Source organism: Oncorhynchus mykiss, chromosome 8 (genome assembly GCF_057628025.1).
Source record: "Oncorhynchus mykiss isolate SJ-2025 chromosome 8, ASM5762802v1, whole genome shotgun sequence".
NCBI classification, from domain to species: Eukaryota; Metazoa; Chordata; class Actinopteri; order Salmoniformes; family Salmonidae; genus Oncorhynchus; species Oncorhynchus mykiss.
Window position 1 is genome coordinate 32,753,949 of NC_143029.1, and position 25,797 is coordinate 32,779,745.

Below are 25,797 nucleotides of genomic sequence, written 5' to 3' on the forward strand. Positions count from 1 at the left end.
CATAAATACAGATGAAAGTGATAGACACACTGTACTCTCAACTCACGTGGCACTTCCTGCATGTTAGTACCAAGACAGTCCTACGTGTCTGGTCAAACCAATTTACCCACGTGTATCTACAGTATATCTATATAGACAGTACATACAGTACTTAGTATATAAATCATACGGGGCCATTTCCTATAATATTTTTTTTCACGCCATAAAATGCCAAGTCGTGTGCATATGACAATGTTGATTTCACTCATAATCAAGCAACTTCCTCCCCCCTTACTCTCTGCCCCGCTAGAGTTGCTGACCATGTTTAACCCTGCAATGACCAGTACTCTCCTTGGTCAGACAAACCTCTATTCTGAATCCTCACAGCACAGGTAAACCACAACTACACTTGCGCCCTGTGTGAGTAAAGACAGAGAAAGAGCGTGAAAGAAAGAGTGAGAAAAGTAGTATTTCAGATCATGTTTTGTTCATTTGCAGGGCTCTTGTCGAGCAGGCAAAGGAACTACCACTCTCCCTCATGAGTAACCAGGTATTCAAGCGACTCTCCTTCTACACCACCCAACACATTGTCCTATAGAATCAGAACAGCTTCCCTGGTTGTCGTCTCTGACTGTGTCTGTTCTTCTCTCTGATAGGCCGTTGAGCTAGACACAGACTGGAAGCTGGTGATGCTATTCGTTCAGGTGGATGAGCTCTGTGTATGTCAGGACCAGGTCAGCAGCCACCTCACATGTCTGGATTTCAGTCCACGTCTTCATTTCATGACTTTACAGTGTTCATGGCTGCGTTCCTTTGAGTGAGTGTTTGTGTGTGTGCAGGTCAGCGAGACAATCAAAGCAGCTGTCCATCAGGTGGATCTTGCGCTGCAGGTGCTGCAGTCGCAGGTGGGTTTTGGTGACTTGTGTGACACTCTCAGCAATGCTACAGTACAGTCATTTAGATGATCGTTAAGATTGCTCTTAATGTGTTTGCAGTTGAAGCGGACCATTGTCAATGTTGCACTGTGGTATGGAGAGTATGATACTGGATTTCGTTATCAGAACAGGTGACTTTCTCAACCAATTGCACAACTCCTCAATCAGTCGGTGCACTCATTCCCTGAGTTTGAAATTCTTCAGTGATTTCAATCTATAGTTTCTGGTAGGCATTTGACTGCTTCTATGTCTATTGACAGGATGTGTCAATGTATGGAGGAAAAACATGAAGGGGAGCTCAGACTACTGAAGGCCATCCTCACTCAAGTCCTCCAGGTTCAATGTCTTACATCTATGTCATCTCCCCTATATCCCCAACATCTACAGTGGGGAGAACAAGTATTTGATACACTGCCGATTTTGCAGGCTTTCCTAATTACAAAGCATGTAGAGGTCTGTAATTTTTTATCATAGGTACACTTCAACTGTGACAGACGGAATCTAAAACAAAAATCCAGAAATCACATTGTATGATTTTTAAGTAATTAATTTGCATTTTATTGCATGACATAAGTATTTGATCACCTACCAACCAGTAAGAATTCCGGCTCTCACAGACCTGTTAGTTTTTCTTTAAGAAGCCCTCCTGTTCTCCACTCATTACCTGTTTGAACTGCACCTGTTTGAACTCGTTACCTGTATAAAAGACACCCGTCCACACACTCAATCAAACAGACTACAACCTCTCCACAATGGCCAAGACCAGAGAGCTGTGTAAGGACATCAGGGATACAATTGTAGACCTGCACAAGGCTGGGATGGGCTACAGGACAATAGGCAAGCAGCTTGGTGAGAAGGCAACAACTGGCGCATTTATTAGAAAATGGAAGAAGTTCAAGATGACGGTCAATCGACCTCGGTCTGGGGCTCCATGCAAGATCTCACCTCGTGGGGCATCAATGATCATGAGGAAGGTGAGGGATCAGCCCAGAACTCCACGGCAGGACCTGGTCAATGACCTGAAGAGAGCTGGGACCACAGTCTCAAAGAAAACCATTGGTAACACACTACGCCGTCATGGATTAAAACCTGCAGCGCACGCAAGGTCCCCCTGCTCAGGCCAGCGCATGTCCAGGCCCGTCTGAAGTTTGCCAATTACCATCTGTATGATCCAGAGGAGGAATGGGAGAAGGTCATGTGGTCTGATAAGACAAAAATAGAGCTTTTTGGTCTAAACTCCACTCGCTGTGTTTGGAGGAAGAAGAAGGATGAGTACAACCCCAAGAACACCATCCCAACCGTGAAGCATGGAGGTGGAAACATCATTCTTTGGGGATGCTTTTCTGCAAAGGGGACAGGACGACTGCACCGTACTGAGGGGAGGATGGATGGGGCCATGTATCGCGAGATCTTGGCCAACAACCTCCTTCCATTAGTAAGAACATTGAAGATGGGTCGTGACTGGGTCTTCCAGCATGACAATGACCAGAAACACACAGCCAGGGCAACTAAGGATTGGCTCCGTAAGAAGCATCTCAAGGTCCTGGAGTGGCCTAGCCAGTCTCCAGTCCTGAACCAAATAGAAAATCTTTGGAGGGAGCTGAAAGTCTGTATTGCCCAGCGACAGCCCCGAAACCTGAAGGATCTGGAGAAGGTCTGTATGGAGGAGTGGGCCAAAATCCCTGCTGCAGTGTGTGCAAACGTGGTCAAGAATTACAGGAAACGTATGATGTCTGTAATTGCAAACAAAGGTTTCTGTACCAAATATTAAGCTCTGCTTTTAATAAATAAATACTTATGTAATGCAATAAAATGCAAATTAATTACTTAAAAATCATACAATGTGATTTTCTGGATTTTTGTTTTAAATTCCGTCTGTCACAGTTGAAGTGTACCTATGATAAAAATTACAGACCTCTACATGCTTTTTAAGTAGGAAAACCTGCAAAATCGGCAGTGTATCAAATACTTGTTCTCCCCACTGTATGTGCTGTTTACATTTTTTCCACTATACAAATAAGATAAAATGAGGTTAGATTGCATGTTATTGTCTGTTTTTACCCCCCAAAATATTTTGCATCTTAAAAAAAAACATACGGTGCATAAAATACGGTAAACAACATACAGTAGGTCTATAGGAGCTATGGACGGAAGGGGCTGTAGTACAGGGGACTTTACAAGTTAAAATGAAAGTGGCACACTCGTCTCTCCTTGCTGGGGATTTAGTAGACCAATATTTCAGTTAAAAAGGTGTTTTATATATATATATATATATATATATCTTTTTTTTACAAACTACTATTCATGGTGGTCAATAGGAGTCCCTTGATCGACACCTGGTGGAGAAGCAGTGGTACAGCAACAGAGATGACTTCACCGTCCTACTGCAGGATGCTCCCTTCATCACATCAGAACCCGCCTCTTTTATTGTGAGTGACAAGCCATTAAACCCCCCCTACAATTTTTATACATTAATGTGCCTATCCTATTGTGTGATGCAGAGTTGAGTTGTTATGGTGTGTGCGTACGCTTGCATACTGGTACGTGCGTACGCTAGCATTTCTGATGCATACGTGTGTCAGTGTGTGTAACACAAATGTTAATCTATGTACAGAGCGCTGCCCCCAGAGCGGGTGAACAACACACCGACAAACTGGCAGTACAGATGTGGGCCAACTTGGTGCGTCACACAAAATACTACACATGCTGCTAACACACTGTGGCATTGTCTCGGCTCTTAGTTCTAGTCAAGGCAAACAAAGGAGACTTGTTTTCTGTTTTTCAGCTGCAGCCCATCATAGGCCAGCAGAACATGGAGGAAAATAGCATGATTATCTCTGTGCTATGCCCCAGTGAGGTGAGAGAGTGTGGCCTCCAACACACACCACACCTGGGTTCAAGTAGTTTTCTTTCAAATACTTTCATTGAGACTGCCTGGAGTGCCAGATGAGTGTGGTTTGTACTTTAGGGCCTATTCATTGGTTCCATTGTACCAAACAAGCTCAATAAAGTGCAGCTAAGGTAGTTAAAAGAACACAAATACTATTTGAACCCCTGCATGAAGTCTGGCAAATACAGTATAGTGTCGAAATAAAATAATGTACTGTACATTGTGCACATACTGTACTATGAGCTGCCTATAAAAGTCTCACACAGTATAGTATGATTCATACAACTGATAAATAATGCTGTTGTTGTTTTCAAACCTTCATCTCCACTCTCTCTCACTCACTCACTCACTCACTCACACACACAGGACCGGCCCTTCCTGAGAACAGAGAGTAACTCTCCATCAGATCATACCAGTGAGCCCTCTCCTCTTCTCAACCCTGTGAGTTATTGTTGTCATGTATGAGGCCTGATACTCTATGACTATTAGACCCCTGCACATGGTGGTCTCTGCATACACATTATACATGGTAATAACTCTGGATGTGCTCTGCGTGCCTTGTCGTCAGATCATGGGCTCTCATATGCCCTGCGAAGACCGTAGCCCTTCCAACTCCCCACCCACCTCAGGTGAGAGGAATCCTCGCACTATACAACGTACAGTGTACAATATAGAGCTTATTTGTTGAGACACAGCCAGTATGCCCTGGTCTTGTATAACCCCTGCACTTACTGTAGTGTTTCCCAAACTAGGGATCGTTGCAATAAACAAAGCAGTTTCTGTTTTTCGTCTTGCAAATGTGGCTCTATCCTTTGACCTGTTTAAGCTACACCATATTATGACCCCATCGCTGAAAGATAAGACTTCAGTTTCCCTCTACTTTGCCCATTAGACTCAATAGAACCGAATGGATAAGACCAGGCACTGGGGGATAAAATAACATCATCAATGATAAAGTTATTTTCTACACAGAAGATCATAAAACAATATTGCCTGATGATCTTCTGAATTTCACAACACCTTTCTGAATGCATTACAGTCTCTTCAAACCACACTTCCTTCAGGTTGAAAAACCTTTCAAAGGTACTAGTGATAGACTTTTTAATTGGGGCTAAAACATGGGCAAAAAAAAGTTTTAGAAAACAGACAGTGCGATGTCAACAGGTTTCTGATTGTGCTCCCTGGATCAAGTTTGCCTTACATCATTCTCATCACCTGATCTTCTATGCGTTCACAGTTCACGCCCTCCGGCCTGGCGATATTAAAGTAGTAGCTGCAGTGGGCGACTCTCTGACTGTAAGTCACCTGTCCCTTGTTTACCGTTTATCTGTACTATAGTGGATAGTACATTAGTTAAGTAATCTACATTACCCCAGTTGTAGGACTGTTGCTCATCATATTTTATTGCTAGCAGTATTATTACACTCGTGCTATTGCTATATTTATAACACACGCTTTGACCGATCCGGCAGGCGGGCAACGGTGTCGGATCGGGATCCAGCGTAATCAACCTACTGGATGTCCGGACGCAGTACAGGGGGTTATCATACAGGTGGGTCCTTATCATAAAGGGTCCTTATCGCTCCTACAACGACACTGCAGTACAAAGTGCAGAGTCAATGTCAGTTCGTCTTCCTTTGATGTGGGTTACCTGGAGGTAGAGGTGGACACTAATCTATATGGTTTACATCTCTAAATAGTCTATAACCAGCCTCTGTGTTTCACAGTGTCGGTGGAGACGAGAACCTCACCACCGTCACCACTCTTCCCAGTGAGTCCCCTTCGTGTTGCTGTCGTCTTTTTCTTCGCTATCAGGCTAATTGTGGAGCCAAAATTTTGCCCAAAGACTGGAATACACATTCACACATTTACATTCAGAAGAGTAAGAAACATGCTGTTGTTTTATGTGCATTGTTATCAATGTATTCAGGTTTGACGGATATGTCTTTTGTGTTGCTGCTCAGATATCCTGCGTGAGTTTAACCCCTCCCTGACTGGCTACTCAGTGGGCAAAGGCAAAGAGCACACCACTCAGGCCTTCCTCAACCAGGCTGTGGCCGGAGAAAGAGCCAAGTGAGTCTCATCACCAGTCCATATGATACTCTTCTATCCAGACATACCTGCCTCTCTGACTGACTATGTTTTACTGAATATGTTTTGTAGTTTTTATACTGTTGCTGAAGAGTGATGTTGGATTGTCTGTGTTTGTTTTTAAGGGACATCCCAGACCAAGTGCGAGCACTGGTGGCCAGGATGAAGAATGACTCGGTAGAAGACAATCCTGAATTATATTTCAATCTACTTTTTGTTTGCCTACCACACATAGATTGATATAATAAACAAGCTTATATGAGAACACATTCTCGCCCTCTGTCCTCTTTCACAGAGAGTTAATTTCCAAGACGACTGGAAAGTTATCACTTTGTTCATTGGAGGCAATGACATGTGTGAGTACTGCTACAACTCTGTGAGTACCAATACTTGATGATAAGATACACTACATTAAGATACAATACCATTCTGTATCGTGACCTCCTCTAAGAACTCTGTCTGCAGTGATACTGTACCGGATGTGCATGTTCCATTGCTCTGACTGTCACTACCTTTCATTCCCACAGCTGTTTTACTCCACTGACAACTACGTGCGCCACATTCGTGAGTCTCTCGATTACCTTCATAAACAGGTAAGAGCTGTAGACATGTCACAGCTACAGTATTTCCACATTCTTACATTTACAAATCTTATCAGCAAGCACATGCATTCCTGTGTTTTCAATTACTTGTTGTTTAACACACACTTTTTCTCTCTCTCTGTCTCTGTGTCTCTCTGTGTCTCTCTCTGTCTCTCTCTGTGTCTCTGTCTCTCGCTCTCTGTGTCTCTCTGTCTCTCTGTGTCTTTCTGTCTCTGTCTCTCTCTCTGTCTGTCTCTCTGTGTCTCTCTGTCTCTCTGTGTGTGTCTCTGTCTCTCTGTGTGTCTCTCTCTCTCTCTCTCTCTCTCTGTCTCTCTGTGTCTCTGTCTGTCTCCATCTCTCTCTCTCTCTCTCTCTCTCTCAGGTGCCAAGGGCCCTGGTCAACCTGGTGGAGCCTCTTTACATCCCCATTCTGAGACAGATGCACACAGAAGAAAATGCCTATCTCAAGTGCCCTACCTGGCTTGCCAAGTAAGAGTCCCTCCCTGCAAGTGGAGAATATAACTAGAGCAGTTGCTGGAGGGAGTTTTTCACAATTGTAAAATCCATTACAGGGAGGGTGCAAATGCACACTTTGAGTCGGGATGCCCCCTATCTGCAATCCTCCTCATCAAGCCACCACTTTCATACATTTGACATTATGCAGGGTAATATACCAACGGATCTCTGAAGTCTAGATCAGTAACACCTGATTGTGTGTCTCTCCTTCAGTATTCTGTGTCCCTGTGTCATCTCGCCTAAGGAGGGCTCAGTAACACTTCAGAAACTCCACGTTCTGAACAGAGATTATCAGGTATGGAAAATACTAATTCTGCAGTGCATTGAGACCACAAATTATACATGACGCTATGGTAAATACCATAAGAGGGTGGTTGCTCATTGATTACCAATAACAAAAATGAACTGTTACTCTTTCAGCGTGGACTGCATGAGCTAGTGGAGTCAGGACAATACGACACCCATAACAACTTCACGGTGGTCCTGCAGCCTTTCCTACGAGACATCATCATTCCAGTGATGGAGGTTAGGAACACTGCATTGTCACTCACCTGTTCTCTAAAACAACAATTGTAAGACTGTACAATGTGTGTGAATATTCCAATGCCGTTAAATGGCTAGACACACACACACTCCAACGCACAAATACACACACATATACTCCGGCAGACGCACGCATATATATGGACACACACACAGAGATTTTCTCTATACACAGTGCCTTCGGAAAGTATCTAGACTCCTTTACTTTTTCCACATTTTGTTAGGTTACAGCCTTATTCTTTTTTTTTATTTTTTATTAATCCATCGTCAATCTACACACAATACCCTATAATGACAAAGCAAAAACAGGTTTTTAGAAATGTTGCTAATTTATATATATTTTTTAAACCGATATCACATTTACATAAGTATTCAGACCCTTTACTTAGTACCTTGTTAAAGCACCTTTGGCAGTGATTACAGCCTTGACTCTTCTTGGGTATGACGCTACAATCTTGGCACACCTGTATTTGGGGAGTTCTCCCAACCCTGTCAGGTTGGATGGGGAGTGTTGCTGCACAGCTATTTTCAGGTCTCTCCAGAGATGTTCGACCGGGCTCTGGCTGGGCCACTCAAGGACATCCACAGACTTGTCCCAAAGACACTCCTTGTCTGTGTGCTTGGGTTTTTGTCCTGTTGGAAGGTGAACCTTTGTCCCAATCTGAGGTCCTGAGCTCTCTGGAGCAGGTTTTCATCAAAGATCTCTCTGTACTTTGCTCCATTCCAAGTGGGCTGTCATGTGCCAAGCGGGCTGGTTCTCCCATCTCCACAGAGGAACTCTAGAGCTCTGTCAGAGTGACCATCGGGTTCTTGGTCACGTCCCTGATTTCTCAGTTTTGCCAGGCGACCAGCTCTAGGAAGAGTCTTGGTGGTTCCAAACGTCTTCCGTTTAAGAATGATGGAGGCCACTGTGTTGTTGGGGACCTTCAATGCTGCAGAAATGTTTTGGTACCCTTCCCCAGATCTGCGCCTCGACACAATTCTGTCTCGGAGCTCTACGGACAATCCCTTTGACCTCATGGCTTGGTTTTGGCTCTGACATGCATTGTCAACTGTGTAACCTTATATAGTCAAGTGTGTGCCTTTCCAAATCATGTCCAATCAAGTTGTAGAAACATCTCAAGGATGATCAATGAAAACAAAATGCACCTAAGCTCAATTTTGAGACTCATAGCAAAGGGTCTGAATACTTATGTAAATAAGGTATTTCTGTTTCATTTTTAATAAATTAGCAAAAATGTCAAAAAAAATAAATTTGTTTTTGCTTTGTCATTATGTTGTATTGTGTGTAGATTTCTGAGGATTTAATTTTTTTTAATCAGTATTAGAATAAGGCTGTAAACGTAGCAAAATGTGGAAAAAGTCAAGGGGTCTATATATCCTCTTGGGCTTCTAAACTTACCTGCACACCTTTTTAATTTTTTGTCTTTCACACACACACAAGCACACATTCACACTACACTCTCTGTCTGACACATAGGATGGACGTCCAGACCGCACTTACTTCAGTCCTGACTGCTTCCATCTCAGTCAGAAGGCCCAGACTCAGATGGCTCGTGGTCTCTGGAACAACATGGTGAGACCCAATACACTCTTAGAAAAAATGGGGTTCTAAAAGGGTTCTGTGGCTGTCCCCAGATAGAACCCTTTTTGGTTCTAGCTGGAACCCAAAAGAGTTCAAGCTGGAACTCTTTTGTGTTCCATGTAAAACCCTCTGTGGAAAAGGTTTTTACATGAAATCCAAAAGGGTCCTACCTGGAACCAAAAGGGGTTCTTAAAAGAGTTATTCTATGGGGACAGCACAACAACCCTTTTTGCTTCTAGATAGAAAGAAATGTGCTATGAGTGTAACACATAATATGTATGGCAGCCTAGGCAAAACCCTTCACATCTTCAAATTCTGAACTAGTTTTGAAGTTCTGAAAACTACAGACTGTCCCAAATCCAGATATTTTCAAATCATTGAGATATCGTTATCAAAACCTGAGTTAGGAGGTTTTAAAGTTGACTTCAGCCAAAACGTAAAAATGGAGAAAACGACATTCAAAGACACTCAACTGGATTGTTTCAAAAGAGATTGTCACTACATTTATTATTTTTAAAACAGCAACTGCTGGTATTGTTTGCATTCAATAATCATTACCAGAATGAATTATTCTACTATACAATCATAGATACATATACAGTATAATATATTGATACAAAAGAACGTACATTTCACTGCGATTATGAACCGTCAACAACAAATCCCTAAAATGAAAAACATTAAAGAAAGATCTGTTTGATTTGACTATATACAACACTGGATGGCATGAAAGGTGGCAAAAATAATGGTAATAATTAGCTATGCCATCTTGTCTTCAAACTTGTCTTCAATAGTACTGTTACTCCAACAACACTGGCTATAGTCTACCTTGAACAAATTCAAAGTAGATGCAGGTAGTGGCCTGATGCCAGTTTATAACGTCTAGCTAATGCACTGTGTACTTAACTAGCTAGCTATCTTAACATACCTGCTTGCTCCACGTTGAAGATCCTCTCTCACCTGAGACCCTGAGCAGTCGACGGAAAGTGAGGAGAAAGAATGAGGTGAGGTGAAGGCTTCCGAGCCTCACCCCAATGACCAGGAAAATGCCTGAGATGACTCTGGCCCAGTGGGAGTACGATTCATTAGAAGGTGAACTTTTGGCCGAGGTGACTTTTGGCCGATCCGTTTGTGGAATCAGGCTGGGTTCAGGCTGGATTCATTAAGATGGTGGACTTTTGGCCGAGGTGACTTTTGGCCGATCCGTTTGTGGTATCAGGCTGGGTGAAAAAGGAGTTGGGTTCTGTTCATTCGGTCAAAGTATCCAGAGGTGGACTTGTGTTTATTTTGTGTGTGTCTACTGCTCAGGGGAAGAGGGTGCAGCGCGTTTCGAGACAGGAGGTGAAAGTGGTGTCCTGCTTTGCTCTCCGGAGCAGTGCACCATAACTGGGGTGGTGTTGAGTGTTAGGGTGGATCAACTGAAGTTGAGGATCCCCGGTGACTGTGATGCCATTTGGTGCTACTCAGACCCGGTGGCGAGCGCAAGACTTGGAGACCCTGTCTGTCCTTCTGAGTTTTGATGCAGAGTGTTTTCCAGATAGTCATGCTAGGGCAGATACAGTTGAAGTCGGAAGTTTACATACACTTAAGTTGGAGTCATTAAAACTCGTTTTTCAACCACTCCACAAATTTCTTGTTTAAAAACGAACATTTTGGCAAGTCGGTTAGTAATTTTTCCAACAATTGTTTACAAACTTCAATTGTTTACAGTTTACAGATTTCACTTATAATTGTAGTAATAGGACATCGACTTTGTGCATGACACAATACTATTTCACTTATAATTCACTGTATCACAATTCCAGTGGGTCAAAAGTTATCATACACTAAGTTGACTGTGCCTTTAAACAGCTTGGAAAATTCCAGAAAATGATGTCATGGCTTTAGAAGCTTCTGATAGGCTAATTGACATAATTTGAGTCAATTGGAGGTGTGCATGTGGATGTATTTCAAAGCCTACCTTCAAACTCAGTGCCTCTTTGCTTGACATCATGGGAAAATCAAAATAAATCAGCCAAGACCTCAGAAATCAAATGGTACACCTCCACAAGTCTGGTTCATCCTTGGGAGCAATTTCCAAACGCCTGAAGGTACCACGTTCATCTGTACAAACAATAGTATGCAAATATAAACACCATGGGACCACGCAGCCGTCATACCGCTCAGGAAGGAGACGCGTTCTGTCTCGTAGAGATGAACGTACTTTGGTGCGAAAAGTGTAAATCAATCCCAGAACAACAGCAAAGGATCTTGTGAAGATGCTGGAGGAAACAGGTACAAAAGTATCTATATCCACAGTAAAACGAGTCCTATATCGACATAACCTGAAAGGTCGCTCAGCAAGGAAGAAGCCACTGCTCCAAACCGCCATAAAAAAGCCAGACTACGGTTTGCAACTGCACATGGGGACAAAGATTGTACTTCTTGGAGAAATGTCCTCTGGTCTGATGAAACAAAAATAGAACTGTTTGGCCATAATGACCATTGTTATGTTTGGAGGAAAAAGGGGGAGGCTTGCAAGCCGAAGAACACCATCCCAGCCATGAAGCACGGGGGTGGCAGCATCATGTTGTGGGGGTGCCTTGCTGCAGGAGGGACTCACAAAATAGATGGCACACAAAATAGATGGCACCATGAGGTAAGAAAATTATGTGGATATATTGAAACAACATCAGTCAGGAAGTTAAAGCTTGGTCACAAATGGGTCTTCCAAATGGACAATAACCCCAAGCATACTTCCAAAGTTGTGGCAAAATGGCTTAAGAACAACAAAGTCAAGGTATTGGAGTGGCCATCACAAAGCCCTGACCTCAATCCTATAGAAAATTTGTGGGCAGAACTGAAAAGGTGTGTGTGAGCAAGGAGGCCTACAAACCTGACTCAGTTACACCAACTCTGTCAGTAGGAATGGGCCAAAATTCACCCAACTTATTGTGGGAAGCTTGTGGAAGGCTACCTGAAACGTTTGACCCAAGTTCAACAATTTAAAGGCAATGCTACCAAATACTAATTGAGGGTATGTAAACTTCTGAACCACTGGGAATTTGATGAAAGAAATAAAAGATTAAATAAAAAATTCTCTCATATTATTCTGACATTTCACATTCTTAAAATAAAGTGGTGATCCTAACTGACCTAAGACAGGGAATTTTTACTAGGATTAAATGTCAGGAATTGTGAAAAACCTGAGTTTTTAAATGTATTTGGCTAAGGTGTATGTAAACTTCCGACTTTAACTGTATGTTTATATATATATGGATAGATGGAGGTGCAATTTCCTTTTTCCCCAGTTCCCTTTTCCTTTTTAACAAACTGTGAAAGGCAGCAATACACAACATGGTGTTTAGTCTGCAGGAAAGCCACACAAAGAATACTAATAACAATATGCCTCTCGCTTCCAACAAGTTTAGGATAGGATACAGTGGCGGATTTAGGTATAGGCGACATGGGCAGCAGCCCAGGGCGGCATCTTGCCAGTGGGCGGCATGGGGCGCCCACACATTTTTTTGGGGAATGGTGACATTTGCGCGATCGGTTTTCTATCGCTCATTTGCACGTCAATGATATCATGTCACCGTGTGGGACTGTGGGTCAATTAACCTTGTCGGAGTGGGCACCCTGATTCTAATTTGGGAGCTAGGCAGGCTACTGCCTGGGAAGGTAGGGGGAGCAGGGGAATCTATCAAATAGCGCACCTCTAACTTTATACAGTACTAATGCAATTAGTAAAATCAGTCACACTATGAAATGCTACCAAATAAACCACAATTAATTCATAATAGTGTGAATATATAGTTTTACAGACATATTGTTGCATTTTGCATATTGTTGCCCAGGGAGCGATACAAGCTAAAACCGCCACTGATATGATATTGATTGCTTTGCTACCTAAAATCTTAATTCTGAACGGCTGAAATTACTGCAATATATTTGAATCACTTTTCATTACATTTTGGCCAGCTAACCACTGATCAAGCAACATCGGAGGAAAGTCTGAACCTCTTTAATGAACGTTACTCATTAGCTACGGCGTATGGCTACTTTTAGACCAAATTAAAATCCGACCCACTTGTATTCATAACTACATTGTTGATTGTAAATGACAACTTTATACGACTACATTAATAACAATCTAGCTAATTATCCTGTGTCTAAACCAGCCTGATGTAATTTATCTGTAGGGTTTAAAGTATTCAAAACAACCAAAATCTCAATTTCCACAAAAACATATTTTTGTTGCATTTTGCATTTTGCTTTTTCCCTAACAATAAGTCATCTGTGACACACGACAGGTTCTCGTAGGCCACCTCACATATATCCATCTATATATTATAAAGAACCTGACATTTCATATATACATGTGACAATACATGTGACATGTCATAACATATACAGTATGTGGCTCTGACTGTCAATACCCAAAACGCAACACTGTGTTGCACTGAGGGACATAAAGGAAGAGTCACAAAATTGAGACACAAAAAACACCTTGAGTTGAAACGCAAGCTATAAGACAATCCTCCCAGTTCTTTTCAATTCTCTGACATGTTGCTGAATCATTCTTGTTGCTTTTGCATTCCACTAGCTGGAGCCTCTGGGCAAGAAGACTGCCCAACAGGACTTTAATGATGCTATCTCTGTGAAATGCCCCTCTAAGGTACAATATTAGGACAATATGTTTACAATTGTCAGAACTATAGAACTACTGTGACGTCTTCACTTTATTTAATTGCATTTACTGATATATTTTGGTCACCCTTTTGGGATTTTTACAGAAAAGAGTGCAATTATAACATGTCAATTCATGAGTATAAAGTGTTGATAGTACTATATGTTTAGCTGATACAACTGTGTCTCTGACTTCCCCCAAGACCTCACCATTCGTGCGGACCTATGTCAACAGCAACTACACCTATGAGGAACCCACCCCAACACTTCCACCAATTACAGTAGGCCATCATTCCAGGTTTAAATCTGTGCCTTCCGGTAATTTTTTTTACATGTGTACATAAGGTGGACCAAGTCAAAACTTTCAAGCGATAGAGGAGTAATGATAACTGTTATTACAGCAATGTGTTCATAGTTAATTTAGGTATTCAATATTTGACAATACTGTCTCACATTCATCTGTCAATATATTGTCTGTCTTCTCTCCCAGAACTGGGGAAGTGACTTCTCTTGTGGGAATTTTGCTCCATCCACCTCTGTGCCTACATCAGGTGAGAGTGAGAGAAGTGTAGTAAGAGGTGACAAGGTTTCATACGAGGAATTGCATGACTAAGGGAAGGCCAATGATCTGGTTGCATGACATTTGTCCAACCCCCTCACCACACCAATCACACAACGTGTCTGAGATAGGTGTCGAAACCCAACAGTGTATGTATGATTCATTTGTTGTAACATTATGGACAATGGAAAGTAAAGAGATGCTGGTGTATTTGTGTTTATGTATCAATCTGTTCCTCTGTCCCCAGTTCATAAGCTGCGACCAGGAGACATCAAGGTGGTGGCAGCACTGGGAGACTCAAACACTGTAAGAGAGTGTTTATGTTGGTGTGATATGTTGGTGTGTGTTTGTGTGTGCACGCCTGTGTGCATGCATGTGTTCTTGTAAAATAGAACAATCTGAATGTGCTGATAGTAAATTTGCTGACATATCCAGGGATTTGCATGCCATTGTAATCTTTGGGCTGGCCTTAAAAGTCCAAACAGTGCAATTTTGGGGAAATTCATTTTAGGGATGAAAAACGCTTTAAGTGTTAACTTAAACAACTAAAACCAGATACAAAGTATGTAGAAAAGAGAATGGACATATAGATTTTTTTATAATATCATCTTTGGGAACTAACAATCACCTAAATAAAAGCTAGACAGTCAGAGAGAATTAAAGATTCCAAAAACTATGAATTTAGCAGTATTCATTTTCTTATTACGTTTGAGCAAAAGAAAAATGTGTAGAATTGCTGGAAATTGACATAAAAATGCTCAAATTTCTCTACAGCGCCAAGATGGGGGGCCTCTAAAATGTAGCCGCGCTGATGTCTGACCTAGCTCATTATTTTTTTCCCACCTTTATTTAACCAGGTAGGCCAGTTGAGGACAAGTTCTCATTTACAACTGTGACCTGGCCAAGATAAAGCAAAGCAGTGCAACAAAAAACAACAACACAGAGTTACAAGTTGGATAAACAAAAGTACAGTCAATAACACAATAGAAAAATCTAAATACAGTGTGTGCTAATGGAGAAAGGAGGTAGGCAATAAATAGGCCATAGTAGCAAATTAACAGTGGAGTGATAGATGTGCAGATGATGATGGGCAAGTAGAAATACTGATGTGCAAAAGAGCACAAAAGTAAATAAAAACAATATGGGGATGAGGTAAGTCGTTGGATGGGCTATTTACAGATGGGCTGTGTACAGCTGCAGCGATCGGTAAGCTGCTCAGAAAGCTCATGCTTAAAGTTAGCGAGGGAGATAAGTCTCCAACTTCAGCGATTTTTGCAATTCGTTCCAGTCATTGGCAGCAGAGAACTGGAAGGAAAGGCGGCCAAAAGAGATGTTGGCTTTGGGGATGACCAGTGAGATATACCTGCTGGGGCACGTGCTTCGGGCACTTGCTATGGTGACCAGTGAGCTGAGATAATGCGGAGCTTTACCTAGCAAAGACTTATAGATGACCTGGAGCCAGTGGGTTTGGCGACGAATATGTAGCGAGGGCCAGCCGACGAGAGCAAACAGGTCGCAGTGGTGGGTGGTATATGGGGCTTTGGTGACAAAACGGATGGCACTGTGATAGACTGCATCCAGTTTGCTGAGTAGAGTGTTGGAGGCTATTTTGTAAATGACATCGCCGAAGTCGAGGATCGGTAGGATAGTCAGTTTTACGAGGGTATGTTTGGCAGCGTAAGTGAAGGAGGCTTTGTTGCGATAGGAAGCTGATTCTTAATTTTTGATTGGAGATGCCTAATATAAGTCTGGAAGGAGAGTTTACAGTCTAGCCAGACACCTAGGTATTTGTAGTTGTCCACATATTCTAGTCAGAACTGTCCAGAGTTGTGATGCTAGTTGGGCAGGCAGGTGCGGGCAGTGATCGGTTTAAAGAGCATGCATCTAGTTTTACTAGCATTTAAGCACAGTTGGAGGCCACGGAGGGAGTGTTGTATGGCATTGAAGCTCGTTTGGAGGTTTGTTAACACAGTTTCCAAATACATGTATACAGAATGGTGTCGTCCGCGTAGCGGTGGGTCAAGGAATCACCCGCAGAAAGAGCGACATCTTTGATATATACAGAGAAAATAGTCGGCCCGAGAATTGAACCCTGTGGTACCCCCATAGACTGCCAGAGGTCTGGACAACAGGCCCTCCGATTTGACACACTGAATTCTGTCTGAGAAGTAGTTGGTGAACCAGGCGAGGCAGTCATTTGAGAAAAGAAACCAAGGCTGTTGAGTCTGCCGATAAGAATACTGTGATTGACAGAGTCAAAAGCCTTGGCCAGGTCGATGAAGACGCCTGCACAGTACTATCTTTTATCAATGGCGGTTATGATATCGTTTAGTTCCTCGAGTGTGGCTGAGGTGCACCCGTGACCAGCTCGGAAACCGGATTGTACAGCTGAGAAGGTACGGTGGGATTTGAAATGATAAGTAATCTGTCTGTTAACTTGGCTTTTGAAGACTTTAGAACGGCAGGGCAGGATGGATATAGGTCTGTAACAGTTTGGGTCTAGAGTGTCACCCCCTTTGAAGAGGGGGATGGCAGCGGCAGCTTTCCAATCTTTAGGAATTTTGGACTATACGAAGGAGAGGTTGAAAAGACTAGTAATAGGGGTTGCAACAATGGCAGTGGATAATTTTAGAAAGAGAGGGTCTAGATTGTCTAGCCCAGCTGATTTGTACGGGTCCAGGTTTTGCAGCTCTTTCAGAACATCAGCTATCTGGATTTGGGTGAAGTAGAAGCTGGGGAGGCTTGGGCAAGTAGCTGGGGGGGGGGGGGGGGGGGGGGGGGTGCGGAGATGTTGAGGTAGCCAGGAGGAAAGCATGGCCAGCCGAAGAGAAATGCTTATTGAAGTTCTCGATTATCGTGGATTTATCGGTGGTGACATTGTTTCCTAGCCTCAGTGCAGTGGGCAGCTGGGAGGAGGTGCTGTTATTCTCCATGAACTTTAGTGTCCCAAAACTTTTTGGAGTTAGAGCTACAGGATGCAAATTTCTGTTTGAAAAAGCTAGCCTTTGCTTTCCTAACTGACTGTGTGTATTGGTTCCTGACTTCTCTGAAAAGTTGCATATCGCGGGGGCTATTCAATGCTAGTGCTGTACACCACTGGATGTTTTTGTGATGGTCGAGGGAAGTCAGGTCTGGAGTGAACCAAGGGCTATATCTGTTCTTTGTTCTACATTTTTTGAAAGGGGCATGCTTATTTAAGATGGTGAGGAAATTACTTTTAAAGAACAACCAGGCATCATCTACTGATGGGATGAGGTCAATATCCTTCCAGGATACCCGGGCCAGGTTGATTAGAAAGGCCTGCTTGCAGAAGTGTTTTTGGGAGCGTTTGACAGTGATGAGCGGTGGTCATTTGACCGCTGACCCATACCGGATTCAGGCAATGCGGCAGTCATTGCTGAGATCCTGATTGAAAACAGCAGAGGTGTATTTTGATGGCAAGTTGGTCAGGATAATATCTATAAGGGTGCTCATGTTTACGGATTCAGGGTTGTACCTGATGGGTTTCTTGATAATTTGTGTGAGATTGAGGGCATTTAGTTTAGATTGTAGGAGGCATATCCCAGTTTAGGTCACCTAACAGAACAAACTCTGAAGATAGATCGGGGGCAATCAATTCACATATGGTGTCCAGGGCACAGTTGGGAGCTGAGGGGGGTCAAAAACAGGCGGCAACAGTGAGAGACTTACTTCTGGAGAGATTCATTTTTTAAATTAGAAACTCAAACTGTTTGGGCATAGACCTGGAAAGTATGACAGAACTTTGCATGCTATGTCTGCAGTAGATTGCAACTCCTCCTGGCAGTTCTATCTTGACGGAAAATGTTGTAGTTGGGGATGGAAATTTCAGTTTTTGGTGGCCTTCCTAAGCCAACATACTTAGGGAAGAGGCTTCTGATGCTAACATGCATGAAACCAAGGTGTTTACTGTTACAGAAGGCAACAAATGAGAGCGCCTGGGGACACACAGTGCCTGGGTTAACCTCTACATCACCCGAGGAACAGAGGAGTAGGATGAGGGTACGGCTAATCAGAACTGGTCGTCTAGTGCATTGGGAAAAGAGAATAAATGGAACAGATTTCTGAGCATGGTAGGTTAGATTCAGGGCATAATGTACAGACGGGTATGGTAGGGTGCGGGTACATTGGAGGTAAACCTAGGCATTGAGTGACGATAAGAGAGGTTGCATCTCTGGAGGCACTAGTTATGCTAGTTGAGGTCACCGCATGTGTGGGAGGTGGGACAAAATAGATATCTGAGGCATGTTGAGTGGGGCTAGGGGCTCTGCAGTAAAATAAAACAATGATAACTACCCTAAACAACAGTATACAAGGCATATTGACATTAGAGACATAAAGCGAGGCATAAAGCAATCACAGGTGTTGATTTGGAGAGCTAGCTAAGACAACAACAGGTAAGACAACAACAGCTAATCAGCTAAGACAACAACAACAGGTAAAATGGCGATGAATGGGCAGAGAGGGTCAGTTAACTACACACAGGGCCTGAGTTCGAGGCTGGGGCCGACAGATAAACAAAATAAACAAAATGGAGTATCGTGATTAATGAACAGTCCAGCAGACATCAGCTATGTAGCCAAGTGATCATAGGGTCCAGTGAACAGCAATAGATGAGACAGGAAAGCCGTTAGGTAGTCGTTACTACGCTAGCCAGGAGATGTGCGTGGCTCAAGGCTAACTGGTGCTAGCTTTGGGACAAGGGCGTCACCGACGTCTGGCAAAGGCCGGTTGAGGGCACATCGGACGGAATTACGTCGGCAAACCAGTCGTGATGATTCGGCGGGACTCCTTGTCGACAAAGGGTCCAGGCCAATTGGCAAAATAGGTATTGTAGCTGGAGTAATTTAGTTGGCTAGCCGGGAGATGCACCTGGCTCGAGGCTAACTGGTGCTAGCTTTGGGACAAGGGCGTTAGCCACTATTGTCACGCCGGTGCGTCCGGTGCAAAGGTCCAGAGCTCACGGCAAGAATCTGGTGATGTAGTTGCTTCTAGTCGTGTTAGTGAAGGGTCCGGGAGGCATCAGCTGTGTACCCGAGTGATCATAGGGTCCACTGAGCAGGCCGGGAGATGGGCCCGGCTCAAAACTAGCTTCGAGGCTGGGCCACTCTATAGCAGCTAGCTTGCTGCGATGATCCAGTGTAATGGTCCAGAGCTTACGGCAGGAATCCGGTGATGTAGTGGACAAAAGCAGTCCATAATGCTCAGGGTTGATATCGTGCTGTGCAGATTGGCAGGTATTATCCAGGCTAAAAGCAGCTGGTGTCTGAGCTAAAGGTAAAAGCCGCTAACAATGACTAAATAGCTAGTAGCTAATTAGCTGGTTAGCTTCTGATGGCTAGCCCCTGATGGAGGTTCTAGCTATAAGGTCTAAAAATAGCAGATCCGTATCACACTGGGTGAGGCGGGTTGCTGGAAGGTATATTTAATTTGAAAATAGAAAAAAAGGTTTAAATATATTGAAATACATATATACAACAAAAAAATATGAAAAAACAGAACATTTACACGGGACAACAACAAACACGTCCGCACTGCTACGCCATCTTGGAATATCGCCATGCCCTCTGCCACGCCCCCTGCCATGCCCACCACCTTAGCCACTTTTTGATCCAGAAAAACCCTGATATGAACCATCTAATAATTTGTTATCAGGGAGTCGTTTGGCATTAGTGATGCCCCATTGATGTTCTAAGTGTTTGTGCAAGCCAAGTGTATTCATATGCATACTAATGTACCAGCAGTACATGCTTGTGTCTGACTGTTATATTATCCTTTGTGCTGAGAGGATACAGTATATTTGTTACATAATGGGTTGTTTATGTGCCTTTGTTGTAATCTGTTTGCAGGCAGCAGTTGGAGCCAAGGCAAAGAACGTGTTGCAACTCAACACGCAGTATAAAGGAGTGTCATGGAGGTACCTACTGTAATGAATCATGCAGAAAAATAGTCAAACTACACAGCATACATATTATGGACCACTTGCAGAGTACATTGACACTGCCATACTGTTTTTTTAACAATTGTCAACAGTGAAATTGACTAAATGTGTGCGCATTTCTGCAGTATCGGAGGAGATCAGACCTTGGACACAGTCACCACACTACCAAGTGAGTCACTATTTCCTCTTGTCACTGATTCTATTGGCTCATTTTAAAGGAAAACTCGTTTTTTGTGTTTAGTAGGATAAATTACAAATTCGGTTAACATCTGACTCCAGAGTGATCTGTTCTTGCAATTTGTAGTCTATGGCATTTCAGATTTAGGTATGACATTTTTTTACTCAGCAGTTTGGATGTAGTGAGCTACTTTTGAAAAGTTAAGTAAACTATACGTTTCTTAACTTCTTCCGGGGTGAAGTAATTTGTAGCTTGGTACGCTATATTTTCAGAGTAGCTTCCTCACACTGATGATTTCACATACGACCCGTTTCTGTCACATCTTTGGAGAAAGACTGCAATGAATTCACAGTGCACAAGACATGACATCGCCCGTCCCATGATCTTGTGGCTTTGCAGCATTCCACATATCCACAAGATGGCGGTCTCAGCATATGATATCATGACATTCCTTTGGAGTGCAGCCTCCTTGTATAGAGGAAACATTCTTCATCAAGCACCCTCTCTGTAGTTTAGCTAAAATGGACCATTTGATACTGAAATGTCTGTGTGCTTTACCAGAATAAGCCAATAAGTATTTCCCATCTCTCTTTCTCAGACATCCTGAAGAAATTCAACCCTTCCCTCCAGGGATTCTCCAAGGGTCAGGGCTTTCTGCAGAATAACGGCTTCAACATGGCGGTGCCTGGAGCCATGGCCTTGTGAGTAGAGAGCTAAGTTTAGACCTCTCTGTTCCCTCGTCCACTCACTGTCCTCTTTTTCCTGTCAATCTATTTCCCATCCTTTTCTTTTGTGTCATCCTTTCATTTCCAGCAGCTCTGGCTGCTAGCCTATCACCTCCCTCTGAGTTTCTCCTGTATTTTCTTCTCATTTGAATAAAGGCATAATAAACACCACATTTGAACAAATGTCTCTTGTAGTGACATCGCAGCCCAAGTCCAAGCTCTCATCAAGGCCATGAAAGATGACAAGGTGAGACTCTGTTCTATGTCCCATTGGCACCTGTTCCATACATAGTGCTCTACTTTTGACCAGAGTTCTATGGGCCCTAGTCAAAGTAGTGCACCACATGGAGAATCGTTTTCAATTTGGGACGCAACCTCTTCAATGTGTTGAATAGTTATACTGGACTCAATTAGTAATCATAATTCCATATTGTTGTATTATATAAGTGTATGATAATCTATAATCTATCTATAATCTTTTTCTCTCTTCTCATTGTATCCCTTCGTCTTCCACACAGAAGGTGAATTTTGAACAGGATTGGAAGCTAGTGACCTTATTAGTTGGTGCCAGGGATCTGTGTGATTATTGCATGGACCATGTATGTAGTCTTATCCTAAAGTCAAACAAAAGACACAAAAAAGTATTACAATCTTAATAACTTTGTTGCACACTGGAGAACTGTGGTAGTGTTAAAAATAGTGTTATTTACTGTATGCTCTTCTTTGCACAGAACAACCTTACACCCAAGAACTACAGTGAGAATCTGATGTTGAGCCTGGACATGCTGTACAAAGAGGTAAGTGATGGACAGCTTGGTAATGGAGATCTATTATAGGTGAAAGCCTGTACTTACTCAACAAGGATCGTTTGCAGAATCTAAAGATCTAAACCCCTCTTTTCTCTCTCCCTCCATCTCTCTCGCTAAGGTACCCAGGGTAATGGTCAATGTTATCGAGGTTCTGGAAATGAATCCGTTGAGGAGTGTCAGGAAGAACGATCTGGTCTGCAACCTCATACAGAGGTTTGTTTGGGACCTCCCCATTCCCCCACGAAGACGGCAGCCACACCCATTGCATTGTATGTCGGTAGAATGTGTATATTCAGAATGCTTCCTCTCAAGTGTCTTTGTTTTTGCACAGGAATGCTTGCCCCTGCTTTTTGAACCCTGAAGAGAATTCTCCTGAGCTTGCGGAGGTTAGGCAGATCAACCAGGAGTACCAGGTAAGTGCAGAAAAAGGTCTGAACTACCAGTCTTAAAAAATCTGGGATTTGGAGGGTCTTTGCCAATGTTCCAATGTGTCATGTAAAGTGTGTTACTCAGAGATACATAAGCTCCACAGATAAAGATACAGGGATTCGATGTGATCCGATCAATCCGACACAATTCTACAATACTTAACAGTGTCTCTTTGTTCTCTCTACCCTCTCTGTGCTTCTGTCCAGATCGAGACTGAGAGACTGGTCTCTGGGGTGCGCTATGATGGGCGAGAGGACTTCACTGTAGTTGTTCAACCCTACTTACGAAACGTATTTGTCCCTCTCATTGGGGTGAGTGTGGTTTAACTGCGCACACACACACATGCATGCATGTATGCGCAAGCCCGCACAAACACACACACACACTGACACTGCGTTCTCTTGTCTCCTCAGATTGGGAAGCCTGACCTGAGTTTCTTCTCAGTGGACTGTTTCCACATCAGTGAGCGAGCACACGCTGAGATGGCCATTGCTCTCTGGAACAACATGGTAAAGACAGCCACATAAAGGGTAGTGAGGGTCCCAGATCTGTTTGTGCTGTCTTGCCAAATCCCCATGTTCATTTTCAAGACAGCACCCACATATCTGGGACCAGGCTACATAGAGAGCACTCTTTTTTTATTTGACCTTTATTTAACTAGGCAAGTCATTTAAGAACAAATTATTATTTTCAATTACGGCCTAGGAACAGTGGGTTAACTGCCTTGTTCAGGGGCAGAACAACAGATTTTTACCTTGTCAGCTCTGAGTTTCGATCTTGCAACTTTTCAGTTACTCGTCCAACGCTCTAACCACTAGGCTTCCTGCCCCTCTGAAGCTTAACTCAAAACACATGAGCTCTATGGTCAGTGTATTTCCAGGCATACAGGTTTGTGGTCTGACAACGTTATTGTTTTGCTTTTACAGTTGGAGCCGGTAGGCATGAAGCAGGGCTACAACAACTTCACATACAACCGCACCAAGATCAACTGCCCCTCTGAGGTATGCTGAATGCACATGACATGAACACAACATTTATTGGGGAAAAGTTTCCCTGCTGAAAAAACTGCATAGACCATTATATGCTGGTGACTAGTACTGGTTTCGCTGGTGACCAGCCTTGGTGACAATGACTGCCCCCTCTCATAGAAGCCCAGAAGTTCAAGGGCGACCACAGGCTGTTGTGTTCTTTGTTAGACATTCGTGGTGCCAATACTTGCTTCTATTAGACCAGCTGTGCACTACATGACCAAAAGTATGTGGACACCTGCTTGTCCAACTTCTCATTCCAAAATCACGGGCATTAATATGGAGTTTGTCCCCCCTTTGCTGCCATAACAGTCTCCACTCTTCTGGGAAGACTTCCTACTAGATGTGGGAACATTGCTGTGGGAACTTGCTTCCATTCAGCCATAAGCGCATTAGTAAGGTTGGGCAATTAGGCTTGGCTCGCGGATGGTGTTCCAATTCATCCCAATTGTTCGATGTAGTTGAGGTCAGGTCTTTGTGCAGGCCAGTCAAGTTCTTCTACACCGATTCCAACAAACCATTTCTGTATGGACCTCGCTTTGTGCATGTGGGCATTGTCATGCTGAAACAGGAAAGGGCCTTCCCCAAACTGTTGACACAAAGTTGGAAGCACAGAATAGTCTAGAATGTCATTGTATGATGAAGCGTTAAGATTTTCCTAGACTGGAACTAAGGGGCCTAGCCCGAACCATGAAAACCAGCCCCAGACCATTATTCCTCCTCCGCCAAACTTTACAGTTGGCACTATGCATTCGGGCAGGTAGCGTTTTCCTGGAATTGCCAAACCCATATTTGTCCGTCGGACTGCCAGATGGTGAAGCTTGGAACTCTGTAGTGAGTGTTGCAACCAAAGACAGACATTATTAAGCACTATGCGCTTCAGCACTTGGTGGTCCTGTTCTGTGAGCTTGTGTGGCCTACCACTTCGTAACTGAGCCATTGTTGCTCCTATACGTTTCTACTTCACAATAACAGCACTTACGGTTGACCGGAGTAGCTCTAGCAGGACAGACATTTCATGAACTGACTTGTTGGAAAGGTGGCATCCTACGACGGTACCATGTTGAAAGTCTGTGTGCATGGCTGTGTGCTTGATTTTATACACATTTCAGCAACGGTTTTGCCAAAATAGCCAAATCCACTAATTTCAAGGAGTGTCTAGATACTTTTGTATATATAGTGTATGTCCTTGAACCAATTATTTAAAATTGCAGACATTATAGCTACAATATGTAACTTTTTAGGTGACCCGACCAAATTCACATAGAAATGTGAGTTATAGATCTGACTTTGTCATTGAAAGCAAGTCTAAGAAGCGGTGGATATGTTCTATGTGCGCTATTCCTATGCCTCCCGTTCTTAAGTTTCATTTTTGCATCTTTTATTTTCGGTTTTGTACACCAGCTTCAAACAGCTGAAAAGAAAATATTTGTGGATATGGAAAATATATTTCACACCGGTTTAGATGGTACAATTCTCTACACAATGACTGCTTGTTTTGCCAAATAAACTGAAATACAATTAACAATAAGAATTTTAGCAACCAGGAAACCAGAAAATATCATTTAGATTCTACCAGCAACCTGCAGTACCGCGGTCCGGTCGGCCTTCAACTTGCGATCCTCAATGAGAGGGGGCAGCACTGACCTAGCCTGCAACGTTACTTCCTGGACTAGCTCAATCTGCATGTCTCTATGAGACATCTATTTTATTAAGCTAAAAATCTACTTCTATGGGAAGATCTCAAGGGCATACTGCACGCATCCTGTCTCCTCGTCTCCTACTCAAAACACATTGGATGAGAAAGACAGAGGTCCCTTTCCCCTGACCTTCTCCTCCAATTTGTTTTTAGAACGATAAGAGGAGAGAGGATGCAAAGAGAATGCAATTGAAATCTTCCCCTTGGCTTCAAATGCGCTATTGAGTCTTCACATAGGAATGAATGGTGTCACGTGATCAATGGCGTTATCCATTTACAGTATATATACAATCTATGAACCAGCTAGACCCTGCTGGTCAGACCAGCTTGACCAGCTAGACTAGGGATGGGCAACTTTTGTAGGCCACGGATAAATTCCCCCACAAAAAATCTAAATATATATACAGTACCAGTCAAACATTTGGACACACCTACTCATTCATGGGTTTTTCTTAATTTTTACTATTTTCTATATTGTAGAATAATAGTGAAGACATCAAATCTATGAAATAACACATATGAAATAATAATATTTTATATTTGAAATTCTTTAAAGTAGCCACCATTTGCCTTGATGACAGATTTGCACATGCTTGGCATTCTCTCAACGAGCTTCATGAGGT

The 25,797-nt window shown here is 43.0% G+C and overlaps 1 protein-coding gene across 2 annotated transcripts in view; it reads left to right on the plus strand.

The window, feature by feature from the left end:
- LOC110529800 (phospholipase B1, membrane-associated) overlaps positions 1-25,797 on the plus strand; it is a 41,065-nt gene that overhangs the window by 11,298 nt on the left and 3,970 nt on the right. For both annotated transcript variants that reach the window (XM_036985290.2, XM_021612336.3), the window contains exons 5-41: positions 290-371; positions 478-529; positions 636-713; positions 819-884; positions 975-1,045; positions 1,175-1,250; positions 3,233-3,343; positions 3,529-3,594; positions 3,700-3,771; positions 4,171-4,245; positions 4,373-4,433; positions 5,042-5,100; positions 5,277-5,356; positions 5,532-5,575; positions 5,769-5,877; positions 6,021-6,072; positions 6,191-6,271; positions 6,423-6,488; positions 6,859-6,965; positions 7,206-7,287; positions 7,413-7,517; positions 9,016-9,111; positions 13,706-13,777; positions 13,992-14,069; positions 14,279-14,339; positions 14,595-14,653; positions 20,215-20,282; positions 20,432-20,475; positions 21,083-21,185; positions 21,405-21,456; positions 21,728-21,808; positions 21,941-22,006; positions 22,137-22,231; positions 22,350-22,431; positions 22,654-22,758; positions 22,861-22,956; positions 23,374-23,448. In XM_036985290.2, coding sequence (XP_036841185.1) covers positions 301-371; positions 478-529; positions 636-713; positions 819-884; positions 975-1,045; positions 1,175-1,250; positions 3,233-3,343; positions 3,529-3,594; positions 3,700-3,771; positions 4,171-4,245; positions 4,373-4,433; positions 5,042-5,100; positions 5,277-5,356; positions 5,532-5,575; positions 5,769-5,877; positions 6,021-6,072; positions 6,191-6,271; positions 6,423-6,488; positions 6,859-6,965; positions 7,206-7,287; positions 7,413-7,517; positions 9,016-9,111; positions 13,706-13,777; positions 13,992-14,069; positions 14,279-14,339; positions 14,595-14,653; positions 20,215-20,282; positions 20,432-20,475; positions 21,083-21,185; positions 21,405-21,456; positions 21,728-21,808; positions 21,941-22,006; positions 22,137-22,231; positions 22,350-22,431; positions 22,654-22,758; positions 22,861-22,956; positions 23,374-23,448 — 2,817 coding nt within the window. In that variant the 5' untranslated portion in view covers positions 290-300. The remainder of the gene's footprint in view (positions 1-289; positions 372-477; positions 530-635; positions 714-818; positions 885-974; positions 1,046-1,174; positions 1,251-3,232; positions 3,344-3,528; positions 3,595-3,699; positions 3,772-4,170; positions 4,246-4,372; positions 4,434-5,041; positions 5,101-5,276; positions 5,357-5,531; positions 5,576-5,768; positions 5,878-6,020; positions 6,073-6,190; positions 6,272-6,422; positions 6,489-6,858; positions 6,966-7,205; positions 7,288-7,412; positions 7,518-9,015; positions 9,112-13,705; positions 13,778-13,991; positions 14,070-14,278; positions 14,340-14,594; positions 14,654-20,214; positions 20,283-20,431; positions 20,476-21,082; positions 21,186-21,404; positions 21,457-21,727; positions 21,809-21,940; positions 22,007-22,136; positions 22,232-22,349; positions 22,432-22,653; positions 22,759-22,860; positions 22,957-23,373; positions 23,449-25,797) is intronic.